Source organism: Branchiostoma belcheri, unplaced genomic scaffold (genome assembly GCF_001625305.1).
Source record: "Branchiostoma belcheri isolate BF01 breed outbred unplaced genomic scaffold, Haploidv18h27 scaffold9, whole genome shotgun sequence".
NCBI lineage: Eukaryota > Metazoa > Chordata > Leptocardii > Amphioxiformes > Branchiostomatidae > Branchiostoma > Branchiostoma belcheri.
The window spans coordinates 2,766,802-2,777,777 of record NW_017804575.1 but is presented as its reverse complement, the minus strand read 5'-3'; the positions used below and the strand labels follow the sequence as shown (position 1 = coordinate 2,777,777).

The 10,976-nt window shown below is 45.0% G+C and overlaps 1 protein-coding gene across 4 annotated transcripts in view; it reads right to left on the bottom strand.

Moving 5' to 3' along the window:
• The window catches only part of LOC109487836 (carbonic anhydrase-related protein 10-like), a 181,495-nt gene that overhangs the window by 132,804 nt on the left and 37,715 nt on the right, over window positions 1-10,976 (bottom strand). For 2 of the 4 annotated variants that reach the window (XM_019791925.1, XM_019791924.1), the window contains exons 2-3: window positions 7,726-8,022; window positions 7,502-7,549 (exon numbers count right to left, since the gene is read on the bottom strand). The exons of 1 other annotated variant lie outside the window; for it this stretch is intronic. In XM_019791925.1, coding sequence (XP_019647484.1) covers window positions 7,502-7,549; window positions 7,726-7,789 — 112 coding nt within the window. In that variant the 5' untranslated portion in view covers window positions 7,790-8,022. The remainder of the gene's footprint in view (window positions 1-7,501; window positions 7,550-7,725; window positions 8,023-10,976) is intronic. One more of the 4 variants, XM_019791926.1, reaches the window with a different exon arrangement.

The window sequence follows — 10,976 nt, the reverse complement described above, 5'->3', positions numbered from 1 at the left end:
CACGTGGCGCGGCGGCAGCTGGCTACATTACACGACGTGTTACACCTAACCCTCGAACATCTAACTCTAAACATTGTTTAAAGCTATCTAATGATAATGCCCCTATTGTACTTGGTGACAGCGAGTTCCACTCTGCGATAGTTCTAGGAAAGAATGACATTTTGAAAACCTCAATCCTTGGTTGATAACTCTGGTACTTGAAGGCATGGCTATTTCTTGTTCTCTTCTGGACTGTTATTAGTTGCTTAGTAGTTGGTGCGTCCACCAGTTTATTAGTCATTTTGTACATCATGCGTAGTCTGGACATTTTTCTTCTATCACTGGGACATGATTTCTGGCGTGTTTCCTACCCAGCGACCCCCCCCCCCCCTCGCCGCTGATCTACACACATCATTACATCTCTGAGAGCCGCAATCTCCATAAGCTGCCGTTTAATTCCGGGAAATTGCGCGGGCGGTGAGTGCCGGAATATTTCAGAACAAACGGTTCGTTTACTGGAACGCGGAGAACGTGCGTTCTACCGCCTTACTCCGTGCCAGCGCCGAACCGTCAACAATACATCAGTCGTCTATACTACGGGGTGCCGGGGAAAATGAAGATACGTCACGCCCGTCTACAATACGATTAGACTGGCGCGGGAGCGGTGCATTTTTTTCTGAAACGAACTGGTATATCCTATTACCTTTGCTAGAAGGTTATGTTTTTGGTGTGTGTTTGTGTGTGTTGTGTGTTTGTGTGTGTGTGTGAATGTGTGTGTGTGTATGGGTGTGCGTGTGCGTGTGTGTCATGAAATTTCGAAACTTGGTACATAGTTAGGTCCTGGTGAGCCCTCAAAACGATTAGATTTGCATGGGGGGGGGGTCCCTAGCGGCTTGTTAAGGAACTGCAGCAGAACTTCAGCTATCGTGATCTGGACATGCTCGTTTTAAATTAAAACGTGTCAAAAACAAACTGCCTTTTCCTGTCAGTCCAACAATGGAAAACATCATGTTGTCACCGACGATTTTCATCAGCTCTGCAAATGCCTTTAGAGTGTGGAAGATGAACTATAGACATCAGTCGTCTATGTGTGGCCTCTGTCAAGGGCAGAACGTGTCACTCCTTCTCCGTCCTGGCGTGCTAGATACTTAGATACAGGAGAGTGAGGGGGTCATGATACAGATGTACAAGATCATGACCAAAAGAGAGAGAGTGGAACCTGAGGAGTTTTTTTTTTAAACGAGTCAGGTGGAGAAAACATGAGGGCATTCGTATAAGCTGAAGATCCCACTGGCAAAGGCCGCAGTAAGAAGGCACTCCTTAGCCATAAGAGCAGTGCAGTTATGGAATTCCCTACCCAGTTCTGTGGTTGACGCCGAGAGCGTCAACAGCTTCAAGTCAAGGCTGGATAAGCACTGGAGTGGGAGAATACACATAGAATGAGAGGAGGGTGTACACCACAGGCAGAAATGCCTTTAACACCGTTGGATTCTCAAGGTATTCTCAAGGTACTATCGTTTTATCGTCCTCAGGTGCAGTGGCTACATCGCAGCCGGACCTCAAGTTCACTTCCAAGAATCTCAGGTGTTTCTTCAGACCACCTTCCCGGACGTAATGGTCCATTTCATGGCGTGGATAGGCCACAGTGGCAGCCTGGGCGCTCCGTCAAAATTACCTTCGAAAGGTCCGAAGTAGCTTTAAAATTACGCAGGGCACGAAATCCCTTTTTTTACTGCACCAGTCAACATTGAAAATTGCCTGCACCAGACAAATTTTACCTGCCTCACTCGGAATTTATATAAAGTATTGATCACATTAGAAACTTTTCAGAAACCATTGCCATGATTTCTTCATATGTGATGACATTCGATACAGATAATGAAAATACGTACACCTACATTTGTGTGTAAGCCCAGTACATGGACCAGTGCAGGTTAGGTGCAAGTAGACATCAGAAATACCCGCACAGCTCCAATATTACATGCACTAACCTGCATATACCCAGTACATGGACCAGTGTAGGTTAGGTGCAGGTAGACATCAGAAATACCTGCACAGCTCCAATATTACATGCACTAACCTGCATATACCCAGTACATGGACCAGTGTAGGTTAGGTGCAGGTAGACATCAGAAATACCTGCACAGCTCCAATTTTGCCTGCACTAACCTGCATATAATCAGTACATGAACAAGTGCAGGTTAGGTACAGGGAAACATCAGAAATACCTGCACAGCTCCAATTTTACCTGCACTAACCTGCATATACCCAGTACATGGACCAGTGCAGGTTAGGTGCAGGTAGACATCAGAAATACCCGCACAGCTCCAATATTACATGCACTAACCTGCATATACCCAGTACATGGACCAGTGCAAGGTGCAGGTAGACATCAGAAATACCTGCACAGCTCCAATTTTACTTGCACCAACCTGCATATACCCAGTACATTTGTACATGGACCAGTGCAGGTTAGGTGCAAGTAGACATCAGAAATGCCTGCACTAACCTGCATATAATCAGTACATGAACAAGTGCAGGTTAGGTGCAGGGAAACATCAGAAATACCTGCACAGACCCAATTTTACCTGCATGCTGCACTAACCTGAATATACATGTATCCAGTAATAGACCAGTACAGGTTAGGCGCAGGTAGACATAAGAAATACCTGCACAGCCCCAACTTTCTTACTGCATATACCAAGTATTTCGAGCCCTGACCACGCCATGACTACATCCATCCCGGCCTAATACTTTTTTCTACAGACATCGTAAGACGCGTCGTTACATTTTTAGAGATGAGGTAGAACTGTTGGAAGTAATTTCCTACCCGTCTATTTGTCAGGAATGCCCGGGCAAGATAAGAGCCATGCTAGCGCCGTTACATACGTAGGAGGAAGCAGTTATCTATTTTTAGTGGGGCACAACCCATGGTTTGAGAGAAATCGTTCCGGACAGGCAGAAGTGTCGGTGCTTTGTCTCGTCTTGACCCGCCTGTTTTCTTTCCGCTCACGTAGCGGAGAGTGTTCGGTGTTACCGCAAGTGGGAAATGTTCCTCCGCTCGAGTAAGGCAGATAAAGATTAACCAGGGTTCTTCCTGCACACATGTCTTCCACTTGACCGAAGAGACATTTTCCTTTCAAAGCTTCGCCCTGCGATGTTCTTGGATGATTCTTCTTCATTTTCCTGTGGAAGGCTGTCTTTAGTTACCTACGAAACCCTCAAGCAGGGAGAGCACAACAATTCCTGCACACACGTCTTTCACCTGACATTTTCCTTTCAAAGCTTCGTCCTGTGATGTTCCTAAATAATTCTTCTTCATTTTCCTGCGAGCAGTGCCTTTAGTAATACCTAGAAGACCCTCCGGGAGGAATATAGAAGGTTAACGATTCCTTAACAATTTTCTCGCTGTCTAAGAGGTTTATGGGACCTGGGAAATCTCCTTCGTAAACAGTTTCTTCCACCTTGTAGGCGCTATCGCGTCAGGGGAGAAAGGAAGGTCTGTGTTTGGGGCGGCTTTTCCATCGTCATAGCGTCGCGAATAGGAAGATGCGGGTCACGCGAAAGCGTAAGTTCAACTTGGCAACAATCGCCGGTGGATTGACGGTTGAAGAGATCAACTTCTTTTCAAAAAGTATTTAAATAGCGGAGTTCTTGCGTGTTATTATTATTAATTTCATACAGCGTGACAGGGAATATCAAGGGTGCCTAATGCAGTTTTTAGGGTATGCAAACCAGATTTTTTAAAAGTCAATATTCTAGTCACTTATCTACATACTACACTATCACAATGTATGTCAATGCGGATAATTGCTGATATTTGGGGTATCACACACAATTCAACATAAAGAAATCATTTTGGGCTTGTTTCTTCGCTGTTTTGAATGTCAAACTTATGCAAATGTGACAATGTGGGACAGTATGTGTCAATATCATACGGATTGCCTTGTTCAGAATATTTCTATTTTTGTCTCCCTCGAAGTGCAATTGTTGTTTATTTAATAATTATATGTACATTTGTGCTTTTCGTATTCTATGTTTTATGTATTCTATTTTACGTTGGTGGCGGCATGAAAATAAGTCGAACACTTGAGTGTGCCGTCACCATGTCTTGTCATTACTGCTGCAATAAAAAAAAGTACATTGGATGCCTTTAGCGATATCTCTCTCAACAGAAGTCAAGATGGAAAGTGTCTTCTCTGAGATGAGAGAAAGAAAAAAACGCCTGGAGGCATTTGGCTAAGACGCCGGGAATGTTAACGTCGTCTTAAGCTTGCAAATTAAGTCAGCTCAGAGAAATGAGGAGGATTTGAGTTCGATGCTGCCGTGAGTTAATCACACTTCACGGCGTGGAATAGCGCACGGCACTTTTAGGCCACACCGTCTTAATTTTATGGATGACATCCGCGCGCGCATTGATTTTCACCTGTTCTCAAAAAAAAAAAAAGATCACGTCCTTCTAAGCTCTGGCCTGGATCTAGGCCTGGGTAGTCCAAGGCAGTTAGCGACAATAGGGAGCCAGTGGTAACTCTGGAGGATGACACTCAGGCTACCGAAGCTCCACGACTCAAGAACTCAGTACATACGTACAGTGCCGATTCATAAATTCCGCAAAAAGCCAGCATGTGCCGGCTTATACGTCGCTATGTACTGCCGCAAATTTACAATACCAGCTTTGTATTCCTTTGGTTTAGTAGCACTTTTATTTTTGGCCGGAATTTTTTTTATTCGCCCGCGCGCACTAGTTTGGGTGTCTTCAGAGGATGTCACCCATAAAATTAAGGAGGTGCGGCCTAAAGGAAAAAAGTGTTTCCTGTTCCCCAACCGACCGTAGAAATACCCGCCGACCCTAGCATCTTTTTTTTGGGGGGGGGCATAAATCTGCAAGGGTCATAAATTTTTTGAGCTGATCAACCTTTTCTATGATCTGACACCTGAGTGCTAAAACGTTGTACAATTGATTTTCTAACATTGACATTGAAAATAAAAGTGCCCTCTTGCAAGTTTTACTTTGTTAATCTGTATTGTATAAGTTGGATCCCTATATAGATATCACTGAAGTTAAAAAAAAGAGAAAAAAAGATAATCTATCATTCTATCCATCTATCTGTATCTGAATCTGTATCGGTATAGCCGGTACCGGTATAACCGCCCTTCGGCGTAACACACCAGCTTCGCAGGCACGCGGCGCGGCGGCAGCTAGCTATATCACACCGAACGGCTTGTTACACTCAATCTTTGCACATTTGATTGCAGGAGTTGTTTAAAGCTTTCTAGTGATGATGCCCCAACTGTGCTTGGTTGCAACGAGTTCCAGTCTACGATAGTTCTGGGGAAATACGAGTTTTTGAATACCTCAATTCTTGGTCGATAACTCTGATATTTGAAGGCATGACTGTTTCTTGTTCTTGTATCTATCTATATCTATCTACCCCCCTCTCCCGCTCTCTCTCAGTAATGCAGAAATGCCTTTGAAATATGGCGCATCCCAAAAAGCTACTAGACTGATGTATGACAGTCAGAGCAGCATCATTTACTGAGCTCTTCTATCAAAACCGAATCATCCCTAGCCTGTCTGCTATTTTCTGTACATGTGAAAACATAAAACATCTATCGTCAGTTAGGACACAGCAAGTAAATTTTATGGATGACATCCTCGTCAGACTCCACATCTAATGCGAGCGGGCGAAAAAAAAACAAGGCGGGCCGAAAAAAAACAAGGTTCCTACATTTTGAAATTTTGACTCAATCATTGTACAAATGGTTTTGATTCAGTGGGAACATCACATATACACAGCCAGCATCACATACTCGTATCACTGTATCAAAGTAAGAAACAAAACATTAAATCAGAGTCTCGTCTTGTCTCCCCTCTTCATATTTATCTGCCATCCACGTTCCGGCATGGCAACAGACATATTTGCCCATTTCGGCATGTTGACCACTGTCAGAAGGCAACAAAATTTCTTGTGTTTTTTTCCAAAATCAGGCGAAAATTAATGCACGCCTTGAAGTCATCCATAAAAAAAAATACTTGCTGTGGCCTTAAGACAAGGTGGGAAGAATTAGATCTAGTATAACCGAATCCTCACCACCGTTCAAGTATGGGGTAACATCAGTGGAAACAATGTAAATTAAACTGCCTGGATTTATTTTTTGTTATATTCACATGGATTTGTCGGCAGCAGCGATTGTTCGAAGAGTGCTATCAGTGCTGTATGTTTTCTTGAGGGGAGGGAGTTACTTCAAGGCGGTTATATGTATCAGAATTTCATACACCCCATCCAATAGATAAATTACATTACATTACAATTTTAGAAGGAAATATAACCCTTTTTGTGTACAAAAATAGGTAAATATAGCAAAGAATATTTAGACCTTAGAGGTATTAGTATACGCGACATTTTCAACTTGTAGGTTTATTCATATACTTGTACGTAGGTTATTCAATGTTGTATCCGGTTGTCCGTATGTTTCGTTGTCGTCAAGCCAAGCTTTGGAATTCCCTCCCTGACAAGTGTTTTCCACCAAATTACAATCTACAGGCTTTCGAATCAAACGTTAACCGCCATCTCTTGACATAGCCATGTTTCTCTCATCTTTCTAGTTCAATGCCGAGAGGTGGTCGCATAGGCCTTGCATTGAACCACTCCGTTAAAAAAAGTCTAGACATTACGAAAGTCGCTGTACTTTTGTTGTGTCAATAAAGATTGTTGTTATGAAGGCGACTATTGAGTGCTGCCCTACTAATATTTGGTTCTAAGGTTATCATTGATAAACGTACAATCGTTTTCTTTATCACACGGGAGGTACTATTCAATTATTCAGAGGTCGATTCACCTCAACCACGTATCCGCTAGCGACAACATTCCTCTTTTCTTTCTTCAGTATTTTCCTTTTCAAAAACCAATCTCTTGAACATTGTGTGGATTGTTTACATCCTAAATGTTGCGGTGGCCGTGGGAGAAACGTAATGACTGTGAGGTGTGTTGTCGGTGAAGAAGGGGCCCATCCCCCCGCTTCGAATTCTGTCAATGCCACGTCGCATCCAATAGAGTCCCCGCCATGCCTTGTTGACTGGGTGCCTATCTTATGGGAATAGACGGACGCGCAGCATTATCAATTTGCTTCGCTAACGCCGGAGCACACACCGGGGCTCAACACTCACCGACAATCGATACGACAGATCTAAAATGGACGGCGTTATCCCCTATTGAAACACTCTGGCGCTAAATCTCTGCACCCCAAAGTTAGCTGAGAGAGAATATCATCCCGATCGTTTCGTACGGCGCGCCCTTTTGTGACTGAACAAAGAGGGAATGATTTGATTTTCGAGATACTGGGGCGGTTGCTCAGTTCCTCTAACACTTCCTCCCTTTCCTCTCCTTCCAAGGTACTACAAGAAACCGTCATTGGCGATGCAGATTTGAGTGTGAGCGACGCCGACCGGGAGAGCGTGGCACACGGCTAGCCCCCGGAAGGCACCACAGGAATGAGAAGAAAATAGAAAATCGTTACCTACCGGTGATGCCCTCGTATGTCCACCAGTCATCCCAGGCTACAGCCTGCCCTGTGGGGACCACAAGCAGTCGAAACATCGGTTAGAAATTGCACGCGTGGGGATAGAACGACATGGTGAATCGAGAATCACATCGATAGCTAGCCCAAACGTATACAGATTTTTGCTACTAATGATGAAACAGAAATTCTCCCACTTAGGCAGAAAAAAAGAACTATTTTTTTTACCTTCCACGTTTGTAGCTAGCTGTTGCACTAGCACGATTGTGAAGAGGATATAAGGGAACATCATCGCTTGTTGTTATCCGTTGTTGCAGCTGGAGTCGTGTTCCTGTTCTGTTGCCCAGACCGTCGCGCTAGGTGCCTGCCGCGGTACGTATCCCCAGTTTGGTCTCCAACCTCGCCGTACTCCGACAATCGTTGTTGCGTGCGTTGCACTCCCACAAGCTTCGGGTAGAAGAAGAAGATAGAAAAGTCCAGTCCAAAGGAATCCTTGCGTTGGTAGCTAAGCAAGAGATGCAAAATCTGGAGCAGCGGAAAGAAGAAAGATGACAATGTCGGTCTCCTGTGGTATTTTTTTCAGTCTCTCTCCCCGCGCGCGTCCCCACACCTTGGAGGTGTAGTAGGTTGGACCAAACTGGGTAGGTCCGCTACCTGGCGGGCCCAGACGCAAGCCTTATATGCGGTACGTTCCACATTACCTCCAGCCAATCAGAGCACAGCCCTGCCTGGCGCGGCCCGCGAATGACCACACGCCGTACGGCCCTTACGTCTAGTCACGGCACGGCAAGGCTCTGTCAGGGCACGGGATGTCAGAAGTCAGTAACGATATCTGACGGCTCACATGGTGCCACGCAGAGCCTCCCGCAACCGGCTCAAATTAAAGGCAAGCCGTATTTTAATCTACCCATTTTGGGGCCGGCGCTGGCGGGGCGTTTGGAACGGCGCGCTGACAAATTGCACCGCCCCTCAAATCGAAAAAGCAAGAAGGCTGCGCACCCTTGGACGCGATCCCTTCATTTGCACCGGGAGTATCTCTAGCGAGCAGCCTGTGTTTTTGTAATGGTACTGGCGATCGAATAGACGTTCTAGATCTCTGTTCTTCAAGCAATGTTTGCGTTGTGCTGTATCACCACACTTTTCTACATAATCTCCGGAAAAGAGACAGACGCGTGCGCGCTGACAGCACAGACAAGTGACACGCGCCGGGGACTGGAGCCGGGAACGTATCGGCTTTATCAGGAGAAAATCTCGGTGTTTACAGCCGATGTTTTCCGGCCATTAACAACCCCGGCGCCTGGCTGGGGGAGAGAGCCGGGGCGCTTGTATCGCCATCTGCTGAGAGTATAGATTATCGCACTAATACGTGTTATTCAAATATCGCGTATTGGAACGAACGCGATTTGACTTTAACGACGGCGCAGGCACGTAATGTAATGTTACACACGTAGCGATGGTACCACCGCTATTCTAATCTCCAAGCAGATCTTTTGGTGGCTGGCAAAGACAGAATCAAATTGGCCAGACTGTATCCATCGGCCAGACAGTTACCATCTCGCCACCAGAGCAACTGTCTGGCCAATGGATGCAGCCTGACCAATTTGATTCTGTCTTTCTAGCCACCAAAAGATCTGCTTGGAGATTAGAATTTTCTACTCTTTGCCTCTTTGTCTGACCATTCTGGTGAGGGTATAGAGTCGCATGACAACCCCACCCCGCCCCCACCATATCAGATCGTCCGAGATGTATATCACCTCACATGGTGGTCTGGACGTTATGACGGATATATTATTAAAGACTTGTGCCCGTGAGTAATTGTCGGCATTACCGGGAGGATCCCTCGCCCTCCCCCGAGACCCATCCCTCTCCAGCCCGCTCCCTTCCCCAGGCCCTACCCTACAACTCCGATACATTAACGGGTTCAACGCCGATCCAGGTCTACCTACCCAGCTGTCATCCCAACACATGAGCTACGGACGAGCCGATGATATTGGAAATATGACGATTGGTACAGCCATGGCGTCCGGGGGTAGAAGGAATGCCTGTCATTATTCTGTAGTTTAGGCCAAATAGAAGATGAAATACATTTCACCATAGATTGCCCCTTGTATAGTAGAGATAGACTCATATTTTTTTAGCCATGTATTAAGTATATTTCCCCATGTTAGTTATTTGACTAGTAAAGAGAAATAAGCTAAGCAAGATTTGGAAGTCTAATCTACCACGTAAAATCAAACAAAGGCTGTTTATTGCCACAGTTGAGTCCATTCTCTTATATGGATCCGAAACGTGGTCCCTGACCAAATCACTCGAAAAAAGGCTGAACGGCTGTTATACCCGAATGTTACGAATGTGCCTAAACATTCCATGGCAACTCAAACTTACAAACCAACAGTTGTACCAGGATCTACCTGCTGTCACAGACAAAATACGAGAACGCAGGATGAAAATCGCCGGTCACTGCATTAGACACCCGGACATCCTGGCATCAAGTCTCATTCTGTGGGAACCGTTAAAAGGAAAACGGAGCAGAGGGAGACCCAGAGTAACATTCCTGGATAATCTGCGCAAAGACACCAACTTACAGGACACCAGGGAGATAAAGAAGGCCATGGAGGACAAAGTGCTTTGGAGACAACTCTCAGGATTGGTTCGAGCGGGAGCTCGAACTAAGTAAGTAAGTAAGTAAGAGAAATTTGTATTCCTTTTAACTTTTGATAAACCTACTCTAAGTAATCTCACAGCCGCATATATTCATACAATCACTACTAAGCGAGATGAAGCCGAAAAGAATAGAAATTAGACATTTATTTACACTCTTATATGTTCACATATTTGTAATGTATATGTTTATGTTCATGTTCTGTACCCATGCGACCTGTACTTAGTTCTGTAGAACACAGATGTACAATAAAGGTCTTCATTCATTCATTATTGACTAACCATCGAGATACCCTATCCCCACATACCGTGCTACGGTTTGTAATGATGATCCATAGCACCCGACCCATACGTGGACTTGATTTCGCGAAGACAAATTGTTTCCAACATCAACAAGATAGAGAGAGTAACGTGTAGGAGCCCGATACGGTGCGTACTATGGTCCGATGGAAAAATTAGATCCTCCATGTATGCATTAGTACCCGCTTTGTGTGAGCACTGGGTGTCAAGTATGTGATACAGAGATAAACCCAGTTGACGGAGAATTAAGAGAGGGGCCGGGTTGAAAGACCTTGGCAGCCGACAAAAGAAGCATTGTTCCCTAGGCCTCACCTAGTAACACCCATCCGTAATGCGAACAGGTACTAGATGCGAGATAACAATAACATGGGCCGGAGTTTCAGATTCTGAACTCCATTTAACCGTGTTTTATCGTTCCCCGCAGGGTCTGGCATGTATCATTTCTGCGTATGGATCATTGATGAAAGCAATTATGAAAAGGGTATCACTCTCGGATTTTATATTGCGGCAACAAGATG